The sequence below is a fragment of the Colias croceus genome, chromosome 15 (genome assembly GCF_905220415.1).
Source record: "Colias croceus chromosome 15, ilColCroc2.1".
Classification (NCBI taxonomy): Eukaryota; Metazoa; Arthropoda; class Insecta; order Lepidoptera; family Pieridae; genus Colias; species Colias croceus.
Window position 1 is genome coordinate 7,060,657 of NC_059551.1, and position 24,048 is coordinate 7,084,704.

General features: G+C 33.4%; 1 protein-coding gene across 2 annotated transcripts in view; it reads right to left on the reverse strand.

The window, feature by feature from the left end:
* Positions 1 to 600: 600 nt before the first annotated feature.
* Positions 601 to 24,048, reverse strand: part of LOC123698059 (runt-related transcription factor 3) — a 29,145-nt gene continuing 5,697 nt past the window's right edge. Inside the window, exons 2-5 of one of the 2 annotated variants that reach the window (XM_045644653.1) lie at positions 16,410 to 16,523; positions 6,529 to 6,630; positions 3,509 to 3,691; positions 601 to 2,409 (exon numbers count right to left, since the gene is read on the reverse strand). In XM_045644653.1, the coding sequence (XP_045500609.1) occupies positions 1,799 to 2,409; positions 3,509 to 3,691; positions 6,529 to 6,630; positions 16,410 to 16,523 (1,010 nt within the window). In that variant the 3' untranslated portion in view covers positions 601 to 1,798. Of the gene's footprint in view, positions 2,410 to 3,508; positions 3,692 to 6,528; positions 6,646 to 16,409; positions 16,524 to 24,048 lie in introns of both variants that reach the window. The other variant, XM_045644652.1, reaches the window with a different exon arrangement.

A 24,048-nucleotide genomic window follows, 5' to 3' on the forward strand; every position in this document is an offset into this window, starting at 1 on the left:
ATGTATGGGACAGGTGATATGCAAATGTTACGCCTGATGCCCGCGATGCAGTAATGAGCTCATTAGTTGATATGTATTGGAGCTGTGGTATATGGGCGCGGCCATTTATCGAGGCACAATGCATATCAATATTCATAATTAACAGGATATTTTGAAGGAGTAATCTCGATGTTGATAGCGTGCGTGCGGTTTGGGAATGTTTTCGATCGCCGTGTGTTAGATGTGTTGTTTTGATTCAGCTGTTTGTATATTTTGGGTAGAAGTTAATGATCTATTCATGTTTTGATTTTCTTCAATGTCAGTTTGGATTTTGGAACTAAGTCAATGTATGAATATTCTTTTCCTTATAGATGGGTTTATGGGGAGAATTCTTTTAATTTTTAAAACTTTTTGACATAAAAAAATGGTAGGCTTCAATGTGAGCTTATGATCTCTATTTAATGATGATTATAATAGTTATATTTCATTGTCTTAATAAACAATTTAGTGTCTGAAGGATATGTAGGTAGTTAAATTATATTGTTGCTCGCTAGTTGCTCGTATCTGAAATTGCAAAAATAGGTATAATATTTTAATGGTGGTTTAAATAAAAATCAATAATGTTATTCGAGATTTATTAATAAAAATCAATTTCGCTACCTGTCGTCAAAAGTAACAAGAAGCAAGTCTAAAATTATTTGCTACGCAACATAAAGGACCAGGAACCGACAATAAATCTATATAATCATAAAATGGTATTGCACAAAATCGACACATTTTTTAGATAAACACAAAAAAAACTTCAAAATGTTCACCTAAATATTATACAGGTTTCACAACCACTTTTTGAAATACATATTTGCAAAATCTAAGGAACGTAAAAAATTAGGACGTAGACATGGAGAACATTGTAGTTATCACAATTTTATTACAATGAATTCGTTATAAACATTCGCAATAGGAGGATAAGCAAAATAACTCTCATAAGGTTGCCTAATATATTATGTGTATTTTTCATTAATTGTCATTTTTAACCCTTGTGAGAGAGACAAATAAAGGTTTTATTTATTTATTTATTTAATATAAAAATCCAATTCTTACTATAAATAAAATGTATGAAACTGTATTGAAATTAACTTTTGTCAAAAGTTACTTATTAACATTTTAATATATCAATATTTTATTTCGTATAAGACATTCACAATGAATACTTAATTAAATAAAACCATTTTTAGGTATATTAATTATAAAGAATAATAATTACGAGGATAATATAACATCTATTTAGTTTAACACAAACAAAATAAGTTTAAAAATAATAAGAAAATATCTAGTCAAATAAAGTTTACTTATATCAGTTTATAATCATGAGGTATCTATGAATATCTACAATGGACAGATTTTCATATAATCAACAAATTTTACCTTAAACCTAATTGAATTGTATACACCTACTCAACTTTAATTGCACAACTATTGCACTTTACAAGTCGCATTTACAACAATTTATTCACAATTTTTATTTACAATATTCTAAATCGGTGTCGCGGTATTTTCTAGCCGAATGATTCGTTCGTGGAAATCGAATTTAAAATTACAATTTATACAAAAACAAATTAAATAAATACGATAACATTTTCGATTTGGAAAAATTCCGTTCAGTGCGAATTAAATCGTATAATTATAGGACGGGAGCGGTATAACCTTTGGAATATAATACATACTTCGTTGAAAATACCTAACACACTTCAGTACCGTTCGCTGAGTTTCGCTAAACATTATAGTAACGACATTTAAAGTACACTTTATTTACTTAACTTTAATAAGGTCGCCAAACAGTGTTGCTATCGGGTTGTGGATTCCCCCGTTGGCCTAAATTGTTAACTCTGCCATCTTCTCCTCTAGCGGCGGCCGCAGCACAAGAATTCCCTCCTCCCAGTAATAAATCTCCTTGTCCGTGGCTATGTTGTCTGTGGTTATTCGTCGTCGACGATATTTGATCCATCATAGTCTGTAACTCATTGTGATGGTTCTGCGTCGAGTGTATTGTGTTCGAGTGTAATGGGTGAAAGTTGTGCGTTTGGTTCGCGGCTGTATACAATTGACTATAGAGAAGACTCGCGGGAAGCACCGGGTATAGGGAATTGTTGCAGTTAGTGCTTCCGTAGGTGGAGTTTTGCGAGCCCATTAGGGAAAAGTTGGTGCTATTCGTGTTATGCCCGATGTTTGTCGTGTTGGAAGTTAGTAAGTCGTCCTGTATGGGTGATTCGGGTTGGGAGCTGTTGTCGCTTAACGAGCGGGGGCCGGTTGAGAGGCTGTAATCGGTGTTGTTGTTGTATCGTGGTAGGAGACTTCCGTGGTGTGAAGGGGATGAATTTACTAGCCCTGATAGTTGCTGGTCGAGATCCACGCCTGTTGTATCCGGAAGAACTGCGTAAAAAAATTCAATAATAAGAATTATGTTAATGAAATTTTATATTTTAAAAGGTATACTTATACAAATGATTTGTAGGGAAATATGTACAAAATGTCATGTCATTGTTTTGTAATACATTTTTCGTGTAACACAGTAGGGCAATAAATTAATCGGGTGTATTGGACACGTCGGGGATGCTGTAAATTATAATGAGAGCTCGTATAATGTTGGATGGACTGTAAGGGCCACCGTCCATAGTAATTGAAAGCGAGAGATTATTTTCTCGAAAATATTGTAATATCTATCTACTTGTAATTTATGACTAGTAGAAAAATACGTGTATGGTGACAATATTAATGTTTTACGGGAAACAGAATTACTTAGAATTTTTTGTTACATGACATAAAGTAATGTACAATCGTTGACTCAATCAGAGAAATAATTTGGGTACCCTTAGATTAGGTACCTAAGACAAAAGTAAAACCACATGACTCATAAAAATCTTAAAACTATTGACTATAATTATTTTTACACCAATTTTAGTTTTGGAAATTATTTACATCGATTCAACCCGAAAGCTAATTTTATTTCATCGAAAATTCATGGATCTAACAATTTCTTGATCGTCTTCTATATCTCCGGTCAACGGTGGCCATGACCACCATACCTGTACATTTTATAGTCTGTAATCTCCCAAGGAGGATGTCAGCCATAAACTGTGTTGGTATATTTAATTTCACCAAACTGGTTTATGAATTATGGCCTCCTATCGATCGTTACTTCCGTTGTAATAAATATTTTAAGCCATATTTCTGGTCATAAGGTGCGGTAACCGTTCCTGTTTTTAAACATTTGTGTTTTCTAATTCAGATGTTGGAGAATAAAATAACTATTTTTTCATTTACTACAATTAATGTTATAAAAAGAATTTAAGTTATGGAGAGTAGTTATTAAACTTTTATCATATTGAAAATACTTTTCAATAGAATTACGAAGGTAACTCGGCAAGCAATAAATCTGTTGATTTAATCTTATTTATAAAAATTGATCTTATCAGTTTTCTATGTTCATCACAATCTTTTTAATTCTTCTTCGAACTAAAACAACACTTACCCGTATTATTAGTAAAGTCCTGTGTCGCTGTTTGATCAGGCACAGTGCCCGCAAAGCCCAGAGCTGGCGGGTTGAACTGTGTCGCGGCTGGCGCAGCGCAAGATGGCAAGTACGCGGGGTACGCGCCCGCGCCGCCGTAGCCCCAGTGGGAGTTGCTTGAACTTAACCCGAATTGGCTCATATCTGTGGATTAAAAGTGGTATAAGAAGACGCAGAAGTAATGTTTGTAAATAATACTGGTATTAGAAAAAGAAGATACAGAAAATTTGATTGCAAATTCAAGGGAAACTCCAGGGAAGGATTATTTTACAAGTATTGGGAATATCATTGATTGCAGCAACTGGCCGTTCACAATGCTGTCGATTTAAGTAACCGTTATTTTAGTTAGCATTGACTATTCCTGCTATTTGACATAAAACGGTCACAATTTTTATAAATAGTTTTGTATTTGTGTAGAACTCCAATAATATAGCTAAAATGCAATTTAAAAACTGCAGCCATCGCAAGAATGAAAGCCTATATCAGCTCTTCTTTAATTTAACAGATATTCCAATCAAACAACAAGTCTAAGCACACAAACGATTGTCCTGCAAGAATGCAGCGTGATGTTAACCCCTTATTGCATGAATTATTAAGGAGATGAAATAAAAATTATTTTTTTGCAAAAAAGTGTTTATTAGACCTTACATTATGAGATCAAATTGAGAAAAAAAATTATTTACTTATATTATAGAAAATATATAACGGCGCCATATATGGACTCGTATGCAGTGTTTGTTGTATTTTTTCTGTCATATATGGCTTCGTATGCAATTAGAAAAAAGTAACTAATTAATAAAATAAAAACATATTCCGGATTAATTTCACACACACGGTTGCTAAGCCCCAAACTAAACTTAAGCTTGTATCCTGAATGCTTAGTCAACTGATATGCTACATATACTTTACATAAATCCTATCCTACTTATATTATAAATTCGAAAGTTTGTGAGGGTGGATGTATGTGTATGTGTTTGTTTGTTACTGTTTCACGCAAATACTACTGAACCGACTTCTATGAAATTTAGCACACATAATATAGAGGGTAACTTGGACTAACACATAGGATAGGTTTTATCCCGAAAATCCCACGGGAACGGGAACTATGCGGGGTTTTCTTTGAAAACGCGGGCGAGGCCGCGGGCGAAATGTTAGTACTTTATATGGATACCTAAATAACACCCAGAATCACAGCCAACTTATACTTCGTGAAATTGCTTAAAACAATTACGTTTGTCATTATAACATAAAAACACGTTATATTTTTCACATAACGTGAAGGAACGAAATTGGAACAATATAGGCATAGCTGACGGGCGTTCTTCTTCCAAATTCGGTAATGACTAATCCCATCAGACCGTACAGAATCAAAGTGAAAATCTAGATGTCCTGCAGGAGTTTTTCGTAGCTTTTTTGCGGTAATTGGCGAGTCAGAAATACTGAGGAGACTCCAGAGATGCCGATGTTTCTAAGTTTTTGAGAGACGACCACGTCTTTTGGTAATAAGAGCTTTCCCTGACTTTCGCATTTGCTCTGAAACGGCTAATTAAAAATCATACAGTGGCATATAGCATGAGTCTGTATTTATTGATGATGATATAATATTTACATGCTTAGCATAGTGAGATAAAAGTGTCTAGGATTGATACTGGAACAATCAGTGAAAGTATCCTTGAATGCTGTGCTTGAATGCATACCCAGCCACATATGACATAATATATTTTGGACGGAATGCATACGAAGCCAAATATGACAGATTTGGAAAAGTACAAAAAAACATGATTAAAGCAAAAAAACAACCTAACCAAATGTTTTACCTTATTTTAGAAAGACTAAAGAATGAAGAAATATTTTTTTTCATGGCTTTACTCACCTTTTTGATATTGAAATCTTAATTTGAAAATCACGGTTTTTTCCGCGCACCCAAACCGTCGCACGCGCTAGACTAAATCTATAATATATCTGATGGATAATATTTACACTGTATAAATTAATTACATTCCAATTCTCGATGAAATGCTGTTTAAGATGTAAGGTAGTTTTTTTAGATATTGTTTATAGTTAGCCTATAAAAAATTCATAAACTTCGTCGTCCATATATGGCTCTGTATGCGGTAAGGGGTTAAAGCCCCCGACAATACGGTCGAAAATGATACGCGTGCAAGTTGCACTTATAAAGATATCGAGAGTGGACAGAACGCCACGCAGCCCGCACGATACGTCCACTTTATTTTTTTCGGAGTATTACGGCCTTTTATTTTTCGGTATCACGGTTCCGTTTTTGGCCGGCGATCGGCTGAGTCGGTTTTTATACGATACGCGCGCCGATTTGTGACTTTTTTTGCGGCACACGAGTTGTTTTGGGCCAAACGTGGATTTTAGCGGGCTGGAAGCATGCTTGTTCGATTGGGTTCGCTTTCAATTCGATTTTTTGGACGGCTGATTGAATCCACGCTTTAGTGGACGTAGTTTAGCATATCGCCGCGGTATCGTGCGTTTATACAGTTTGCAACTATTAATTGTAGTCAGTGCGTTTGTAAATACTGAACTGTTGTGCTGTGCAGAATATTGTAACCGGGTTAGAGATTATTTATCTTACAAAATGAAAATAATCAATCCCTCTGTTTTTGTCATATTAGTGGTTGAACTCTATGTGATGTTAAATTGTTGTAATTTTTTTCATAATAATAATGATATACAAATAGAATTCAGAATAACAAAAGTAGAGAACTTATGTATCCAATTTCAATACGAATCAGTTAAGACTATTCTATTTTCCTCCTGTCCAATTTACTTCTCCTTATAGTTACGTAAGTAACTAAACGTATTAAAAGTTTCACTGTATTTAAACCAGTTCTCAATCCTACACTAGTCAGTAGTCTACCTATTTATTGTGCCAACAATACAGCCAAAGACTTGTATAAAATCCTTAGTCTACTCCAAAACTATTTCTTCAAGAATCCTTAATATTATTCACTTACTCTGACACGTAGTGATAGGCGGCATCCGGAATCCTCCAAGCGGGTCCGGTGGAAACGGGAAGGGTCGCTGGCCGAACGCGAAGTGGAACTGCTGCTGCTGCCCTAGGAGGGACAACACTATATCAGTACGATTATGCTGCTCTAGGCTGATAGTATTTGCTTTTTTATATAAGTTTAATACAGGTATTGGATATTGTGTTAAGAAAATTCGAACAAGAGAGTACCTACCACACTATAGGTAAAGATGAAATACACGTCTCGTTGCGTCTGAATCGTTTTTCTATGTACCCGCATTCGGTCAATTTTTTGCACACTTAATTCAAATTCAAAAATTGCCAAGCACGAAGTATTTTTATTAATAAAGAGCTTAATCTAAAGCAAGTGCATAAAATAATAAATAGTTATGATAGTTTGAAAAATTTGAAAATTCTTTCAATGGTTAAAACATCGAAAAAAATATCAATTTTTAAATTATATACCTACCAAAAGCTTTGCAAAGACCTAAAACATAATATCATGCCCTTTATGTACCCATTAACATTGCAGAAGTAAATAAATATTTCTATATATATATTTTAGAATGCATCAATAAAATGCACATTTCGCGTAAAGTCATTGATACGTCTGGCCTGTGATTAGGGTGTGCGATTGGATTGTAACGCAATTCGGATGTGCATCATCGGACCAACAAAATGGAGCTGCACATCTATTAATATTGAGTTGTTTTGGCCGGAATTATAATTAAACGATGATATTAAAAGCATTATTGATTAAAAGCTCGCAAATAGCTGCGGTTATAACTTTCCATACCCTATATTTTCGAACGCTTTGTTCAATTCCTGTTATAAATATAGAAGTAAAATTACTTATTTATAAAATTAAGTTTCTAATAGTTTTACAGTTTAGGATGATCGCATTTATCGTAGGAATCTACTGAGTATGAAATTGCACATTGTAAACAAGTGCTTATGAATAAGCCATGTCTTTTTTTCACGGAGAAAATCGACTTTTTCATTACTATACCTAGCCTTCAAGCCTCAAGTGCATAGCTAAATTATTAATTTAAATATTTAAACGATCGTTTAAATATTATGTTTATCGTAGCCGATTGCATAATTACTTGTTTTTCAATGTCTATCACTTATTCTGTATCGAGTATTAATTGTAAGAATAGATGATTTATAAACAATAATACTACATATCAATTAAATGCCTAGATGCCCTAATTTATGGTCTGGTATGTCACAGGTGTTGGCATGTCTGTGAATTATCGAAAGCTCGCAAATAAGAGGGTGTGGGACGCGATGTTAGCATTGTTTCAATCAATTCTATTAATATTCTATTGAATAATCTAAGTGCTATTGGATCTGGTAGTTAATAGCTATAAAAAGTATATACATATAATAATTTAGTCTTAAAGTTTAACTATTTGTGTGTTTTATGTTAACAGTTTAATTACTAAAACTATTTTTATGACATAGGTACCTATGGTTTGTAAATAGTTGGAGATTATAAGTTAAACTTTTAGATTTACTTCAAAATCAACATACTTAGAAATACCTACATTCATATGGAAATAGTTTTTCACACGAATACCTACATGATTGCGTAAAGAGTGGGGCCGACGGAGGAAAACTGGTGTGCCTATCTTTTAGCTACAGTCACCTTAGACAGATTTAAGAATTGGCCAGCTATGAATATTTAATCTTACTGATGTGCATTTATTTTCCAATAAAGTATAAATAGTGAAAAGAAAAACGTAACAATTTATATGGATAGATTTTCCAAAACAGACAAATTATGGGCTCATCGTAAAACAAGCATCTAGAAACAGTTTGTTGTATTTTAATTACAATTGTCCAAATATAAATTAGTCATAAAAGCATAACTAAAAACCTAAATGACTTTCTAACAATTTATCCCTTGACAGTATTTTCCAGGCCCTATTTCCTCAAATCCCAAAAATTCGCAACGATCAAGCGATCCTATCTGAGACACGCCGGTAACAGGCAGGTGTCGGCCGCCGTTCATCCGGCAAATTATTCAAGGTACATGCCTATATTGTCTGCCCTCTGACGATCACTCAATAGATTCGAGACACCGTAGGCATTTGTACTGCACGTGTTTATTGATGATCTATATATTTCGTGTTCATGGAACTTAATTGAGCGGTGTTGTAGGTATTATGTTGGTACTTATACGACTTATGTTTGCTCTTTTTCTGATTTTTAGATGATTTCTTTCTATTAACGTTACTCTTTACATATCTATGCGATTATGTATATTTAGTTTGGTGTTAATAAAACTTAGAGTAGAATTTTAAAGATTTTTTGATGATTTCAGTTTTATTAGCTACAAACTAAAAAGACGCAGTTCATTTCAGTTCAATATTGACCAGGATCTTGACACCATTTATATTGAAAGCTAACAGTAGACACAGTAGTAGTAGAAGTAAGTAATGAATTATTTTGTTCACAAATTTTTTTGAATAAAAGCACTTTATAAAAAGATTAGGTATCAATGAAAGCTACGATGCAACCACTGTTATTATTGAGATGTACACTGTAGAGGTATCAATGATAATAAGTTATTGAGTAGGTATTAAAATAAGGTAGGTACTTTACGTTTTAATCACAAGCAAAATCACCGAATCACAAGCGTAGGGTAATATTAAGATAAAAAACATATACAAAACATCTATTAAATCGTCTATACTCTATCCCATGCGCGTACTTTTACATTAAATCGTAATTTAATGCCCATGCCCTATCAATCGACGCACACACACACAAGTGGAGACGGTCGCGACACACACACCCTACAAAGGTTTGTGTATAAATCAACATCGCAACAATTACACACTTTCATGGCAAGTTGGAATTAGAAACTGTCATTTGCACCGTTCGAAGGGGTCGAGCGGGTGCGGGGCATGTTACAAATGGGAGGGAAAAATAGGGTGCAGAACCGTGGACCTGATTAAAGGATTACACTGGGGTGGCGTCCGGTCTAGTTAGATTTATTATGCCAAGTATTTCAACTAGTTAGCCACGGCTTGCTGTTTAAATCCTTCGGACGGTGTAGTTTGGCTTTGATGTCCTTGATTCGTTATCGTAAGCGTTATGAGTAATTTGGAATACTAGTGGGACCAAAATAGTTTCATTTAATTTTAAAATGATAGGAAAGTATTGTGAACATTATCTTAGAAGTACGCTTTCAACGTTATTGGATACCCTTTGGATGTTTATAAAATTTGTAGATAAAAATATACAACCTTAAGATTAAAATATAATATCCATTAAACAAATAATGCAATGCACAATTTACAATATATTAATTTATTCCTATACCAATAATTCAATAACTGAAAGTTAAATTGTTTTCAGTTCTTAACAATGGCATTGGGAAGGCTCCTACTAATCCTATTCAGGATTCTATTATATTATTTTATTTATCTTCATTATAATTTAAACTATCAATCATTGAACCAGCTTCCCTCGTAAATCTTAATATCGCATCCTAGCGCCAGTGCACCCTTCACATAGAGACAGAAATACTTAAAGGATATCCATACAGTCATAACACATGTTTACATGTGAAGTAAACAATAGTTGGACATTACTGCGCAACGGTAGCTAATACATAAAGTGCGGGTGGTCTGCATCCGAAATAGCCAAGAAAACATTGTTTATAGACTGGGATTATTAAATTGTAGGCGGCTACTGCGTTGTGAAGTTGTAAACCGAACCACCCACCCGGGAATAAAAATAGGATCGTAACAATACCGGGATGTGCCAGTTTGTCTTCATACTGTAGCTAATTACTGCTTGCAGCGTTATTACTTGCAATTTTAATGTGTTTTCGTTTGCTTCGTTATTTTGTTTAGCTTCCTCATTGTGCATTGAGATTTGTGTTTTATTAGATTATCGAGTACGTAGTTTTAATTAAAAATAATTGTTACTTGTGATTTCACTTACATATTTCATTTATAAATGGCATGAAACATAAAATGGAAACTCTATGTATCAATTTTAGACAATTTTCACAAGCGAAACATGCACAAATCGTTCGCGTCATTAATAAACCCGCACACAATCCTACACAATATACATGCGTCGGAACTTAGAATTAAATAATTTATCGCCTTCGAAGAGGCTGGAGGCATAATAAATCAATATGCATGGCATGCACACACGCGCAGGTTCCCTCCACGGCCCTTTCTTGACTAATTAATTAAACAGCCGATTCATTACGGCAGCCTTTACCCTCACATTCGTCTAGGTACACACGAGATCCTCGCATTTTTCATTGGCATAGTTCAACTGAGCCGTGAGATGCCGGATAGTCTGAGAATGAAGACTTGTGTATGTTAGGATTTAGTTAGCCGTGCTTTAAAGTTTTACGTCGTATGCTTAGAAAGGATGGTATGCTTTTAGTAGTTTTAGTAAGTATCGTCGATATCAGAAAGATAATGGCATGGCGTTCTTTGAGATTCATTGAGATTGTTATTTTTTTTTACAAATAATAACTAAGTACAATTAAAACAACACGCAATCTATTAGTTGTGATTGTTTAACCAATAGCAATAAATGTAAACAATGTGTGCTAAAATACGAAAAAATGCCTACACCTTGAGCTTAATTAAGTACCAAGTGAAGACATTCGTAAAATCATCATAAGTGTAAATTAAAACACAAAATAAGTAAGTAAGTAAATAAATAATGTAAACCCTCATAAAAAATAATCATCAATTCATTAACCCGTCATTAAAAAATGTGCAATAAGGACCACCACTGAATGGGAACTCATCTCAATATCGTTTTGAATGAAACCAATAACGGGTTGATACAAAGAGTTCACTTATGTACTACGCACCCGCCTCCATCGCAATTATTTTAATTTCTTTCGATTGATAGAGCGTTAGGTGTGATTTGGGGTAACGCACGGTCATTTGTACCCGTCATCCCGCTCGCTAGGTACTGGTTGAATTGCTTCAGTAATGAATTAAATACACTGGAGTTAGTGGAGTGTAGTCAATTTAACATTAAATTGTATGAAGTTCTAGTTTAATTTGTATGTGGAAGTGATTGTAGAAAAGGGCCGTAATAAGACATTTTTGATCATCGTTCGGCGTAGCCTCCACCTAGAGTAGCTTTGGAAACGATAATTAAAAATTGCACTATTTGGTTTTGATGTAGGTACAATTTGACGACCTGACTTTGTATGGATATGTTTAATTTAATGCATCTTTATTTATTTTTTACAAGTTATAAGTAATATCTACTGATCCGATTTCGAACATGTTATTACCTATAATTACTTTTATTGTTTATGTTTTTATTTTTTATCTTGCGCAAGCTTACAAGAGGCTAGATGTAAAATGAAAACCAAAAATATCATAGGTAATTAGTTAATGCTGCGAGTTTGGGTTGGTTCTTCAGAAATTATTAATAAATTGCCTTCATTAGGGCGCTTGTTTCAGAATGTTTTGCGGTTTTCTATATTTTGAATTTTGAAATGCTTTGAAAATTAATATCATGAGATTTCTGATTTTAATTAACATGTTGAAATTATACAAGAATGTTTTATTTAGCTAGATTTGTATGGTAATATTTTATTGTTGTGGAATCTAAGTTTTCTAGCAACTGTAAAAAGTTAAAAATATTTTAGGAGCTTTTGATAAAGTTTTGCATTAAAAGTAGGTATTATTATGGTCCATATTACTATTACAGCTTTATTAGGTATATTATTGATAAAAAAAGATAGTTGAAATATTTTAGTTTGCCAAAAGTATTTCATTCTTAAAACAAAACGATGTTCGTCATAAAACATTACCTACTTACATATTTAAATCGATATTATGCTTCGACGTTAAACAAAAACAATGAGCGCCATAAAAATGTGAAGTTCAGAAAAAAATAAAATAGCCCTGACTTACTTAATTTAAAAATTAAAAGTTATAGTTATAAAACGTCTATCAATTATCACTTTGAACTATACGGTTTAGAAATGTCCGTGAACTTAGCAGAGCATTTTTAGCAGATCAAAAAAATAATGTGAGTTCTTATCGCGTGCAGTTGAGTTCTATAGTTCCTGATACTTTTTAGAAATAGTTCTGGCGTTTTTACCTGAAAAAACGACATTTGAAAAAATGATCTGCCAACTTCCCGTAGCAGAGCATTTTTAGCAAATCAAAAAAATAATGTGAGTTCTTATCGCGTGCAGTTGAGTTCTAGAGTTCCTGATACTTTTTAGAAATAGTTCTGGCGTTTTTACCTGAAAAAACGACATTTGAAAAAATAACTTAGCAGAGCATTTTTAGCAGATCAAAAAAATAATGTGAGTTCTTATCGCGTGCAGTTGAGTTCTAGAGTTCCTGATACTTTTTAGAAATAGTTCTGGCGTTTTTACCTGAAAAAACGACATTTGAAAAAATAACTTAGCAGAGCATTTTTAGCGGATCAAAAAAATAATGTGAGTTCTTATCGCGTGCAGTTGAGTTCTATAGTTCCTGATACTTTTTAGAAATAGTTCTGGCGTTTTTACCTGAAAAAACGACATTTGAAAAAATGATCTGCCAACTTCCCGTAGCAGAGCATTTTTAGCAGATCAAAAAAATAATGTGAGTTCTTATCGCGTGCAGTTGAGTTCTAGAGTTCCTGATACTTTTTAGAAATAGTTCTGGCGTTTTTACCTGAAAAAACGACATTTGAAAAAATAACTTAGCAGAGCATTTTTAGCAGATCAAAAAAATAATGTGAGTTCTTATCGCGTGCAGTTGAGTTCTAGAGTTCCTGATACTTTTTAGAAATAGTTCTGGCGTTTTTACCTGAAAAAACGACATTTGAAAAAATAACTTAGCAGAGCATTTTTAGCGGATCAAAAAAATAATGTGAGTTCTTATCGCGTGCAGTTGAGTTCTAGAGTTCCTGATACTTTTTAGAAATAGTTCTGGCATTTTTACCTGAAAAAACGACATTTGAAAAAATGATCTGCCAACTTCCCGTACTAGATAATTTTTAGCGGATCAAAAAAATAATGTGAGTTCTTATCGCGTGCAGTTGAGTTCTAGAGTTCCTGATACTTTTTAGAAATAGTTCTGGCGTTTTTACCTGAAAAAACGACATTTGAAAAAATAACTTAGCAGAGCATTTTTAGCGGATCAAAAAAATAATGTGAGTTCTTATCGCGTGCAGTTGAGTTCTAGAGTTCCTGATACTTTTTAGAAATAGTTCTGGCGTTTTTACCTGAAAAAACGACATTTGAAAAAATGATCTGCCAACTTCCCGTAGCAGATCATTTTTAGCAGATCAAAAAAATAATGTGAGTTCTTATTGCGTGCAGTTGAGTTCTAGAGTTCCTGATACTTTTTAGAAATAGTTCTGGCGTTTTTACCTGAAAAAACGACATTTGAAAAAATAACTTAGCAGAGCATTTTTAGCGGATCAAAAAAATAATGGGAGTTCTTATCACGTGCAGTTGAGTTCTAGAGTTCCTGATACTTTTTAGATATAGTTCTGGCGTTTTTACCTGAAAAAACGACATTTGAAAAAATAACTTAGCAGAGCATTTTTAGCAGATCAAAAAAATAATGTGAGTTCTTATCGCGTGCAGTTGAGTTCTAGAGTTCCTGATACTTTTTAGAAATAGTTCTGGCGTTTTTACCTGAAAAAACGACATTTGAAAAAATGATTTTCACACATTTCCGTGCGGTTTTAGAAATTACATTCATTTCCTAGGAATTTTATAGAATGACGGATTACATACATTTCCGTTAACATATATACTATGTTATCGCAAATGTATGAAATCAAGGAATTGTATACAAATCCTAGGAAATGTGTACAATTCTGATACCATTTAGGAAATGTATTAAATGTTGTTTAATTAACTATTTAATGCATAGATATCCTAGGAAATGTATAGTCTTCCTCGGAATTGTATATAATTCCAATATCGTATTAGGAAATGTAAAAAGTAAATGATTTCTGTAATAAAACACGTTGTTATTTTTTTTTATTATAGCACTTATTGAAACAATCGGGTAAAGAACTCAACTGCACGCGATAAGTACTCACATTATTTTTTTGATCTGCTAAAAATGATCTGCTACGGGAAGTTGGCAGATCATTTTTTCAAATGTCGTTTTTTCAGGTAAAAACACCAGAACTATTTCAAAAAAGTATCAGGAACTCTAGAACTCAACTGCACGCGATAAGAACTCACATTATTTTTTTGATCCGCTAAAAATTATCTAGTACGGGAAGTTGGCAGATCATTTTTTCAAATGTCGTTTTTTCAGGTAAAAATGCCAGAACTATTTCTAAAAAGTATCAGGAACTCTAGAACTCAACTGCACGCGATAAGAACTCACATTATTTTTTTGATCTGCTAAAAATGCTCTGCTACGGGAAGTTGGCAGATCATTTTTTTCAATGTCGTTTTTTCAGGTAAAAACGCCAGAACTATTTCTAAAAAGTATCAGGAACTCTAGAACTCAACTGCACGCGATAAGAACTCACATTATTTTTTTGATCCGCTAAAAATGCTCTGCTAAGTTATTTTTTCAAATGTCGTTTTTTCAGGTAAAAACGCCAGAACTATTTCTAAAAAGTATCAGGAACTCTAGAACTCAACTGCACGCGATAAGAACTCACATTATTTTTTTGATCTGCTAAAAATGATCTGCTACGGGAAGTTGGCAGATCATTTTTTCAAATGTCGTTTTTTCAGGTAAAAACACCAGAACTATTTCAAAAAAGTATCAGGAACTCTAGAACTCAACTGCACGCGATAAGAACTCACATTATTTTTTTGATCCGCTAAAAATTATCTAGTACGGGAAGTTGGCAGATCATTTTTTCAAATGTCGTTTTTTCAGGTAAAAATGCCAGAACTATTTCTAAAAAGTATCAGGAACTCTAGAACTCAACTGCACGCGATAAGAACTCACATTATTTTTTTGATCTGCTAAAAATGCTCTGCTACGGGAAGTTGGCAGATCATTTTTTTCAATGTCGTTTTTTCAGGTAAAAACGCCAGAACTATTTCTAAAAAGTATCAGGAACTCTAGAACTCAACTGCACGCGATAAGAACTCACATTATTTTTTTGATCCGCTAAAAATGCTCTGCTAAGTTATTTTTTCAAATGTCGTTTTTTTCAGGTAAAAACGCCAGAACTATTTCTAAAAAGTATCAAGAACTCTAGAACTCAACTGCACGCGATAAGAACTCACATTATTTTTTTGATCCGCTAAAAATGCTCTGCTAAGTTATTTTTTCAAATGTCGTTTTTTTCAGGTAAAAACGCCAGAACTATTTCTAAAAAGTATCAAGAACTCTAGAACTCAACTGCACGCGATAAGAACTCACATTATTTTTTTGATCTGCTAAAAATGCTCTGCTAAGTTATTTTTTCAAATGTCGTTTTTTCAGGTAAAAACGCCAGAACTATTTCTAAAAAGTATCAGGAACTCTAGAACTCAACTGCACGCGATAAGAACTCACATTATTTTTTTGATTTGCTAAAAATGCTCTGCTACGGGAAGTTGGCAGATCATTTTTTCAAATGTCGTTTTTTCAGGTAAAAACGCCAGAACTATTTCTAAAAAGTATCAGGAACTATAGAACTCAACTGCACGCGATAAGAACTCACATTATTTTTTTGATCTGCTAAAAATGCTCTGCTAAGTTCACGGACATGGTTTAGAATTCAATTTCCTCTAACAACAAGACTACGACCGTCAGACACACGTTCTTAATTTGAAATCTTACATAATTTTTATTGTGTTTTTTTTTCTAACGAAAAATCAGCCAGCTCTTGTTTAAAATGTTACCATAGTATAATATCACAGATAATATATTACTACATATAAATACTAACTGGTTTTTGAACGAGGTTCCCGTGGACCGTCGACGGTGACTTTAATTGCTTTGTTGTAGGTGGTAACTTGAGGCGGCGTCGTTGATATCGTTATCGTGAGTGTGAAGGATTTACCTGAAACAAAATATTAACATTTATTATTGATGGAAACATTTTCTTCACTGTTATACAATATAAATTCGAGAATATATTTACAGTTGTTCTACGCTTGTATGTTGGCTTTAAAAACAAAGCTTTCGTGTTATTGGAATTGGTTGCCAAATATAAATTTAAATTTATAAAGAATAGAAAAAATTCGATCACGAGGCGGGACTCGAACCCGCATCCTTCGCGCCATTCCGGGGCGGATGCCTAACCAACTCAGCCACTCGTGACCCGCCAAATGTTACGAAAACTACGCAAATAATTATTATATCAGAGTTATCATACATATTCATAATTATTATACAAAGGAATTATCATTCTCCAATAATAATGATAATTCTCGTAATAAAAACACATTTGAGGATTCACAAATCACAGCTAGGTATCTATGTATCTAGAAATTAAAATAATAATTTATTTATTCAATGCTCTTAGCCACAAATGTTTGAGTTTGAAGCACTTGGAAGGGTTAATTCAAAATGATATTTAATTCTTAAAGTTGAAAATTCAAGAAATGTAGTTAATCTATTTAGTTCATTTGCTAATTATACTGTTAATGTTACAATGAAAAACAATTGTAATATATTATTGTAAGCGCATACATAGCCGCTTAGGGAATAAACAGTGCAACAAAAAACTTAATAATTTAGTTTCACTGCAAAAGAACAACGAAAACAATGTTTGATATAAAATCCTTTTAAAATCGAGCAATAACAAAATAGTAATTAAAAGAATAATTTATTTCCGAACATAAACTGTTTTGGACGTGAGTGAAAGCGATAAATTCAATCTGCGGTCGTTCTCTTTTCGCCGAAAACCCACTTTTTGTAGTTCAATTTTGATCACTTGTTCGGAAAGTTCAAAAATTTATTGCCGGTTCGTTTTCAATTTTGCGTGTCGAATGAAATTTTTACTGCAACATCGATGCGACGACAAATTGTCTATCAAAAAATAACTGGTTTTTCAGACTAGTAACTCTCAACTTGGGCGGAATGCGAGCTTTTTTATTTGTATGACGAGACTATGATCATTTAAACGGGATCTGTTCAGCGAAATAAGCACTCGAAATGAAATCTCATTCAAACGTGAAGGGCACAAAAGAGCAACTCGTCCACAACACGTCAGAGCGCGTCACAAACAACGGGCCGACCACTTCATCACGGCATAACGTCGGCAATAAAAAAAACATTTCCATCTGCGGAAAAACCACAGTTAATATTAAATGACCGTCCGTCAAAGCTGTATTGTAGAGCGCTTTGGCTCGCTGCGGGATGCGGCCAATACCGATTTTGTGATTTTTCCCGACCGGCGGCGGGGCGAGGGCCGGGCGGGTGACATGTAAGCTTTAATGGGGCCTGAAGCGGCACACCGCTGGATACACGCGAAAAAAACTGAAAAAAGGCCTCATTCATACGTGATTTCATGTGTAGGCTACTTTCTGCGGGCGGTGTGTGCCGCTCGTTAAAAATGGACGTTTACATGAGTCCGCTTGTTGCGGCCTATCCAAGTTTATTAACAGGACATGTTTGCACTTATGAGGTTTCTGTTGTTGCGTTGTTAACATACATCATTTTAGTTGGGATGAAATTTAAATTGATAGCATTGTTTAAAAAATATTATTAGTAATAAGACTAAGAGACAAGTCTGTAATACTTAATAGGTACTTCTACGCTATTCTATGAAATATTGATATTGTTTTTATATGATAAAGCCAAACTATATATTAATATTATGAAAGACCAAAAGTGATTAAGTATAAGAATGAACTTTATGGGCAACACAGCACAAATACAGGGACGTATTGTATTACTAAAAAATTGAACTGAATAACTAAAACATAATATTTTTACATACATATTTTCGACGTCTTACCTTTCCTTTAGGATGCTCAACGACACAATACTTAACACATACAAACCACGCAAAAACACCTCAACATCATAACAAATCGACTCTCAATGTTAATCGAGCCCGATCAAAAGGCAGTCCATCTGACGTATGAGTGATGTGCACGCGGTACCAGGCTCGGTCCGCCACCGACCCGCGCCTAAATAAATAACCCCTACTTAATGTAGCTAGTACACGAGACCGTGTTTTACGAGCTCACAATTTCCTCTTTCACTCCACACCCTCCTTATGACACGCTATGACGTCTATTGTCATTGATTTATGTAACGGTTATTGATGTTTGTTTACCTAATTGTTGCAAGACAATAGTGAGGCTTTGTTCGTACTTCGTATGTTTGTAGATACAAATTGTGTCACTAATATTAACTGTATTGTAGTAGTACCTACGTAAAAGTTCGTTTAAATACCCAAGTAGTCAAAACTTCAATCAGCAATTACCTAGGTATTACATGTTTAGCTAATCCAAGATAAAAAGGTAAATATTAACTTACTTACCCCGTAATTAAATAAGAATTTGAACATTTTAAATAACACTGTAATTTTATTTCACATTTTTCTTGTGTATTAAATTATTGTAATGAAAATTTTCATGTTATTTAGAAACAATAGAAACATTCAAATTCAGATTTTTATATTCTGAATTATGTTTTTTTTTAAATTTACTTTTTTATAAAGGTATGTCTACACAATCCAAGCCTTTCGCACCATAGACTATTAATACACAGACATAATATGATTATTTCAGTTTATATTTCTGGTATAGGGTTAAAAATCGATTACATTAAGCACATTTTAGAAACAATAAAAATTTTGAAATTAATGAATACTATTAGAGTGTCATTATTATTTTTTTACTTTTCTATATAAGGCATGTCTACACGATCCCAACCTTCGCGCCATAGACACTTAATACAGATATAAAGCTAGATGCGATCCAATTTGACAGCTGTCAAATACACTCCTTGCGATGTCAGGGTGCGATTAGGACGATGTCGGACGTAATGACGTGCTAATGCCTCACCTCGATCGCTAATTGACTGAATTAATATGCTGATGTAAGCTAAGGTGTTCGACGTTTGGTGGCAATCTAATCAATCGGAGGAATATAACTATTATTGAAGTGGAGTCGCGTTAATTTGGTCGCGCGATTGGATGATTCTTATATAGTAGGTATTACCTACAGATACAGGCAGGTATGTAAATATTATTTTTATAACAAAAAATGATTATTATTCCTTTTGTACAAAGAGGAGAGTTTGGTTTTTGTTCTTTTCAATTTTGTAACTTGTAATAGGATGTTCATTTTAAAATTGTAATTTAACATAGTCGTTTTGCGGGTATTTGTCCTTTTACTTATTGTGTGTTTGGTCACGTTTTGTTTACATAATCGCTATTTAACAACCAAATTGAATCAAAAGCTTTCATATCGTCCACTATAATCGATTAACAGACCATTATAAATATAAGTGTATGTGATTTGACCGCTGAAGAATGAACCAAAAACAACCCGCACTACACAGTCGAGCGAACAAAAGCACATCGCTGTGATATCTCATAGCAATCATCGGGCGTCACCGCAGAGCATACTCATAGTTACGTAACTTGCGAGCCGCGCTTAGTTAGCAACTACCCGAAAACCGAGAGGCGACCGTAAATGAAATGGTAGTTTTCCGCGGCTAACCCGGCCCGGTTAACCGTTGTGGCCGCGTTATGGTTGACAAGGGCCTGTTACCGCGTGCGTGCTGATGTTTGCGTGTGCTAACCGTTTTAGTTCTTTATTTTAGTAATGCTTGCTTGGAGGATTGAATACGCATAACGGCCGATCTAACGGTTCAATAGAGACATCTTGGATGACAAATGAAAAAATTATAAAAAAAAATGTGAAATACAGACTACGTCAAAGGAATGGTAGAAAGATGGCTAATATTCTGTATTTGAAATCGGGTAGGTATGTAGATTTGAAAAAAATTTTGTACCTACATGAATTTTAGAGCTAATGTAGGTAAATGTGTTTTGAAGCCTTTGAATTATGTGAGAGAGCATTTGTTAAAATTTTTGAAGCACATGTAAAGTAGCGTACCTACCTATACCTACTTAAAAGTTTTTTTTTATAGAAAATTGAATAACATACAAATCGTGAAACACATAATAAGAGAATAATAGCTCTATAACATGTGTTTCAGAAGGATTATCACTTTGAAATTACAATTGTTTATTCTCCCTATTTACTTTGGACCTGATAAATAACCAAGCATTTAGAATTAGAAGTCAGAGGCCATAAAGACATCTCGCAAACCACACAAAAATATAAATCCCATTGAAACAAAGCAAATCATGAATAAAGCTCGCATCGCTGTACATAATAAAACGCAAAGCTGTATCGAAGCAAAACCCACGCGTTACGTTTTCGAATAAAGATTTCTTCAAAGGAAAAATTTTATTCAAATGGCTGTGACCGCAGGCGGAGCTCCGCCTACTCGGAAGACGTTGCTTTTCCGCCATTTTCCATTGGTTGGCGGGAAGAGGCGGGCACATCTTCTTCTTAAACAACTTTTCATTTGCACAACTGAAATATTACTTCTACAGAACTTGGCCATGCGGTTATTCGAGTTTTTAAAGTATGCTGGTTTAATTAAATGTATCTGTATTGTGTTGTTTAGAATGTTCTTGATGTGAACATATTGATTTAAATGGATTATGCTAGCTAATGAACTGTTTGATAGCGTAATATCAAGAGATTATTACTTCTCAGTGAATCAAGACATTTTTTAGGAAAATTAGACAACCTTTCTTTGCAAATTAACGATAGGACTGATTGATTTTTTTTATAATGATGACACTTGTTTATGTGAAAATATTTAGAATTTCAACTAAAGCTTAGTTTTAACCATTTCACCGTTTCGGAAAATTGGACCGAATCCACTTTTTTATGAAACAAACAATATGAAGAACAATATTTTATAATTAAAACATATTATCCTTCCTATCCTATACCTAGGTAACCTAACATTGTGAAGATGGATGGATGTGGGTAGGTATATTTGCTTTTTGCAAATGATAATCATTCTGTGATAAGCATTTTTTTCTGTGTAATAAATATAAAATCTAAAACATCTAGGTAGATACTGAAACAATTGAAACAAACCCTGACGATTGTTATTAAACAGGAATACAGGTTCTCTTCGTCTAGCTTAAGTCACTCTCTCTTCAAATTTAAACCTTACTGAAAAGAAATACAGTCTATTTTGGTATGTGTCTATCGCGAACGTATGTAGTAGTGCTTATGGCTAAGATGGGATATCTTCTTAATAATCTTAACGTTTTTAATTGTTTTAGTACCTAGAGAGTAATTACAAGAGACACCAACTAAGGTAATACCATAATATTATGTATCTAACTTTTAGTGAACACAATTTTTCAACTAGGGGCTTTTGTTAATCCAAATTGGAAAATGGATTTGGAAAATGAGGATACCTAATCTGTCGTGAATTTAGGATATTAGGTATGTAAAAGAATATGAGGATTTCAGTAAATGTTTCAAATGCTCGAAATTGCTTTTTTTTTCATGTCTATGTAGGTATATACCTACCTACTGGCTACTCGAAATATAACAATAACAGAAATACTTACTGAGTAGGTATGTAATATCATAAGTACCATTTTCCACTTTCACGCTTAGATCACAAAACTTATGTTGATGAAAACAGAACTCGTGGGAAAGGACATAGAATTTGTCAAAAATACAAAATTTGAATCGAGTGAAATAGGGAATAGAAATTGGTCACGCGTAGTTCAAAATATAGTTTCCTATATAGATATGTATCCTATTGAATTTAGTTTTATTCTGTTCGGATGCAATAATAATAAACAAATGTGTGCGTGTCCTAGTGTACACACGTAAGAAGTGAAACTTCATAAAAATAATTTAGGTACTATATTATGCAACTTTACAGAAATACTAACATAATTACTACTACTACTAACCAACTACCAACTAAGTTTCACTTCAAAAAACTGTGGAAAAATCTAGACTTAGGTATATTATAAAGCTGAAGTGTTCGTTGGTTTCTTTGAACGCGCTAATCTCAGGAACTTCTCCGATTTGAAAAATTCTTTCGGTATCAGATAACCCATTTATCGAGGAAGGCTATATCATCACGCTAAGACCAACAGGAGCGGAGCAATGCGGGTAAAACCGCGGGGCACAGCTAGTAAATAATAAAAGTAATTTAGCAGGTATACACAAATCACTTAACTATCTTTACGTAAATTGAATAATAAACGATACTTATTTAAAATAAAACAAAAATCTAAAAAATACCGCAATTTTAATAATCGTCCTGTAGTCTAAATTCTACGTAACCATAAACAAGAGTATATTATACAGCCCCTTTAGCCAAACGTCAAAACGCCAAGGAATAGAATACGCTATCGATAGAAATTGACATAAGCGTATGATGTTTTGCCTAAGGATTCGGTCACCCTACCAACGACAACGACGACCACGAACAAAATTTTCATCCAGTCGCAATTAAATAAAATTGTGCAAAACACAATTAAAAATGAAATTTAAGAATTTCCTGTCGTATTGGTGTTTGGAAAAAAAAAATTTGAGATCAATGGATGGAGATCAAGGCCCAGGGCCTTTAGACAAACGTACGTAACGCAATTTTAAATACAATTTTAAATTCAAATTAACACGATTTTAATATCATTATATTCATTATAAAATATATAGGTATTTGTAATATTAGGAAAATTTGTAAATGCATTTTTTCCGAGTAGAGCGTAGATACGCGTAAGAGCATGCGTTTCAATTAATTATAATTAATTAACGAAATAAATAAATGCTTATTGACCGTTACTGTTGTACATTTTATTCCTTCTTGTGTCAAAAAATAATAGAATACAATAATAATTTGCGGTGAAAAAAAGTAGCTAAAAATTTTTAGGATCACTCACAGGGGATTGACTTCGAACGACATGGGTATCAAAACATTTTGTAGCATTCAAAATTACTTTTAAAAATATGCTATCAGAAAATTACCATCCATTTGTATGAATTACCTTAATTTAGTCGTACCGAGGTTGTCGTCCGGCAACTTTTTTTTTAACATATCGTTTAGCTACTATTACGTATTCTGTGATATCACAATTGTATAATTATGTACACAAAACCGTACAAAAGAAACGCTCTCAAAGAAGTTCAGACAAAATATATGATTATTATATGCCTTTTAATATATTATATTATTCTTATTTATATGTTTCTGCCGTAATATAAATTATATATGTATTTATTTATTTATTATTGATATTTATATACTTCCTTATCTATATATTTATTTTAAGTACCTAGACTTAATTCTTTTTTAATATTAAGGCGAACCGCAATCGCCGGTACAGCCTGAAAATCAGCGCTGCTTTTGTGCAGCATTTTGCTGAGGCTGTATCCGTTTGCCTAATTGTGAGATAAATTCTATAATGTGTTTGGCTGTGTTTTTTTTGGCAATAAATTTCTTTTCTTTCTTTCTTTCAAAACAAAATATTAATATGGTATTGAAAAAGTTGAAATTATCATTGATTT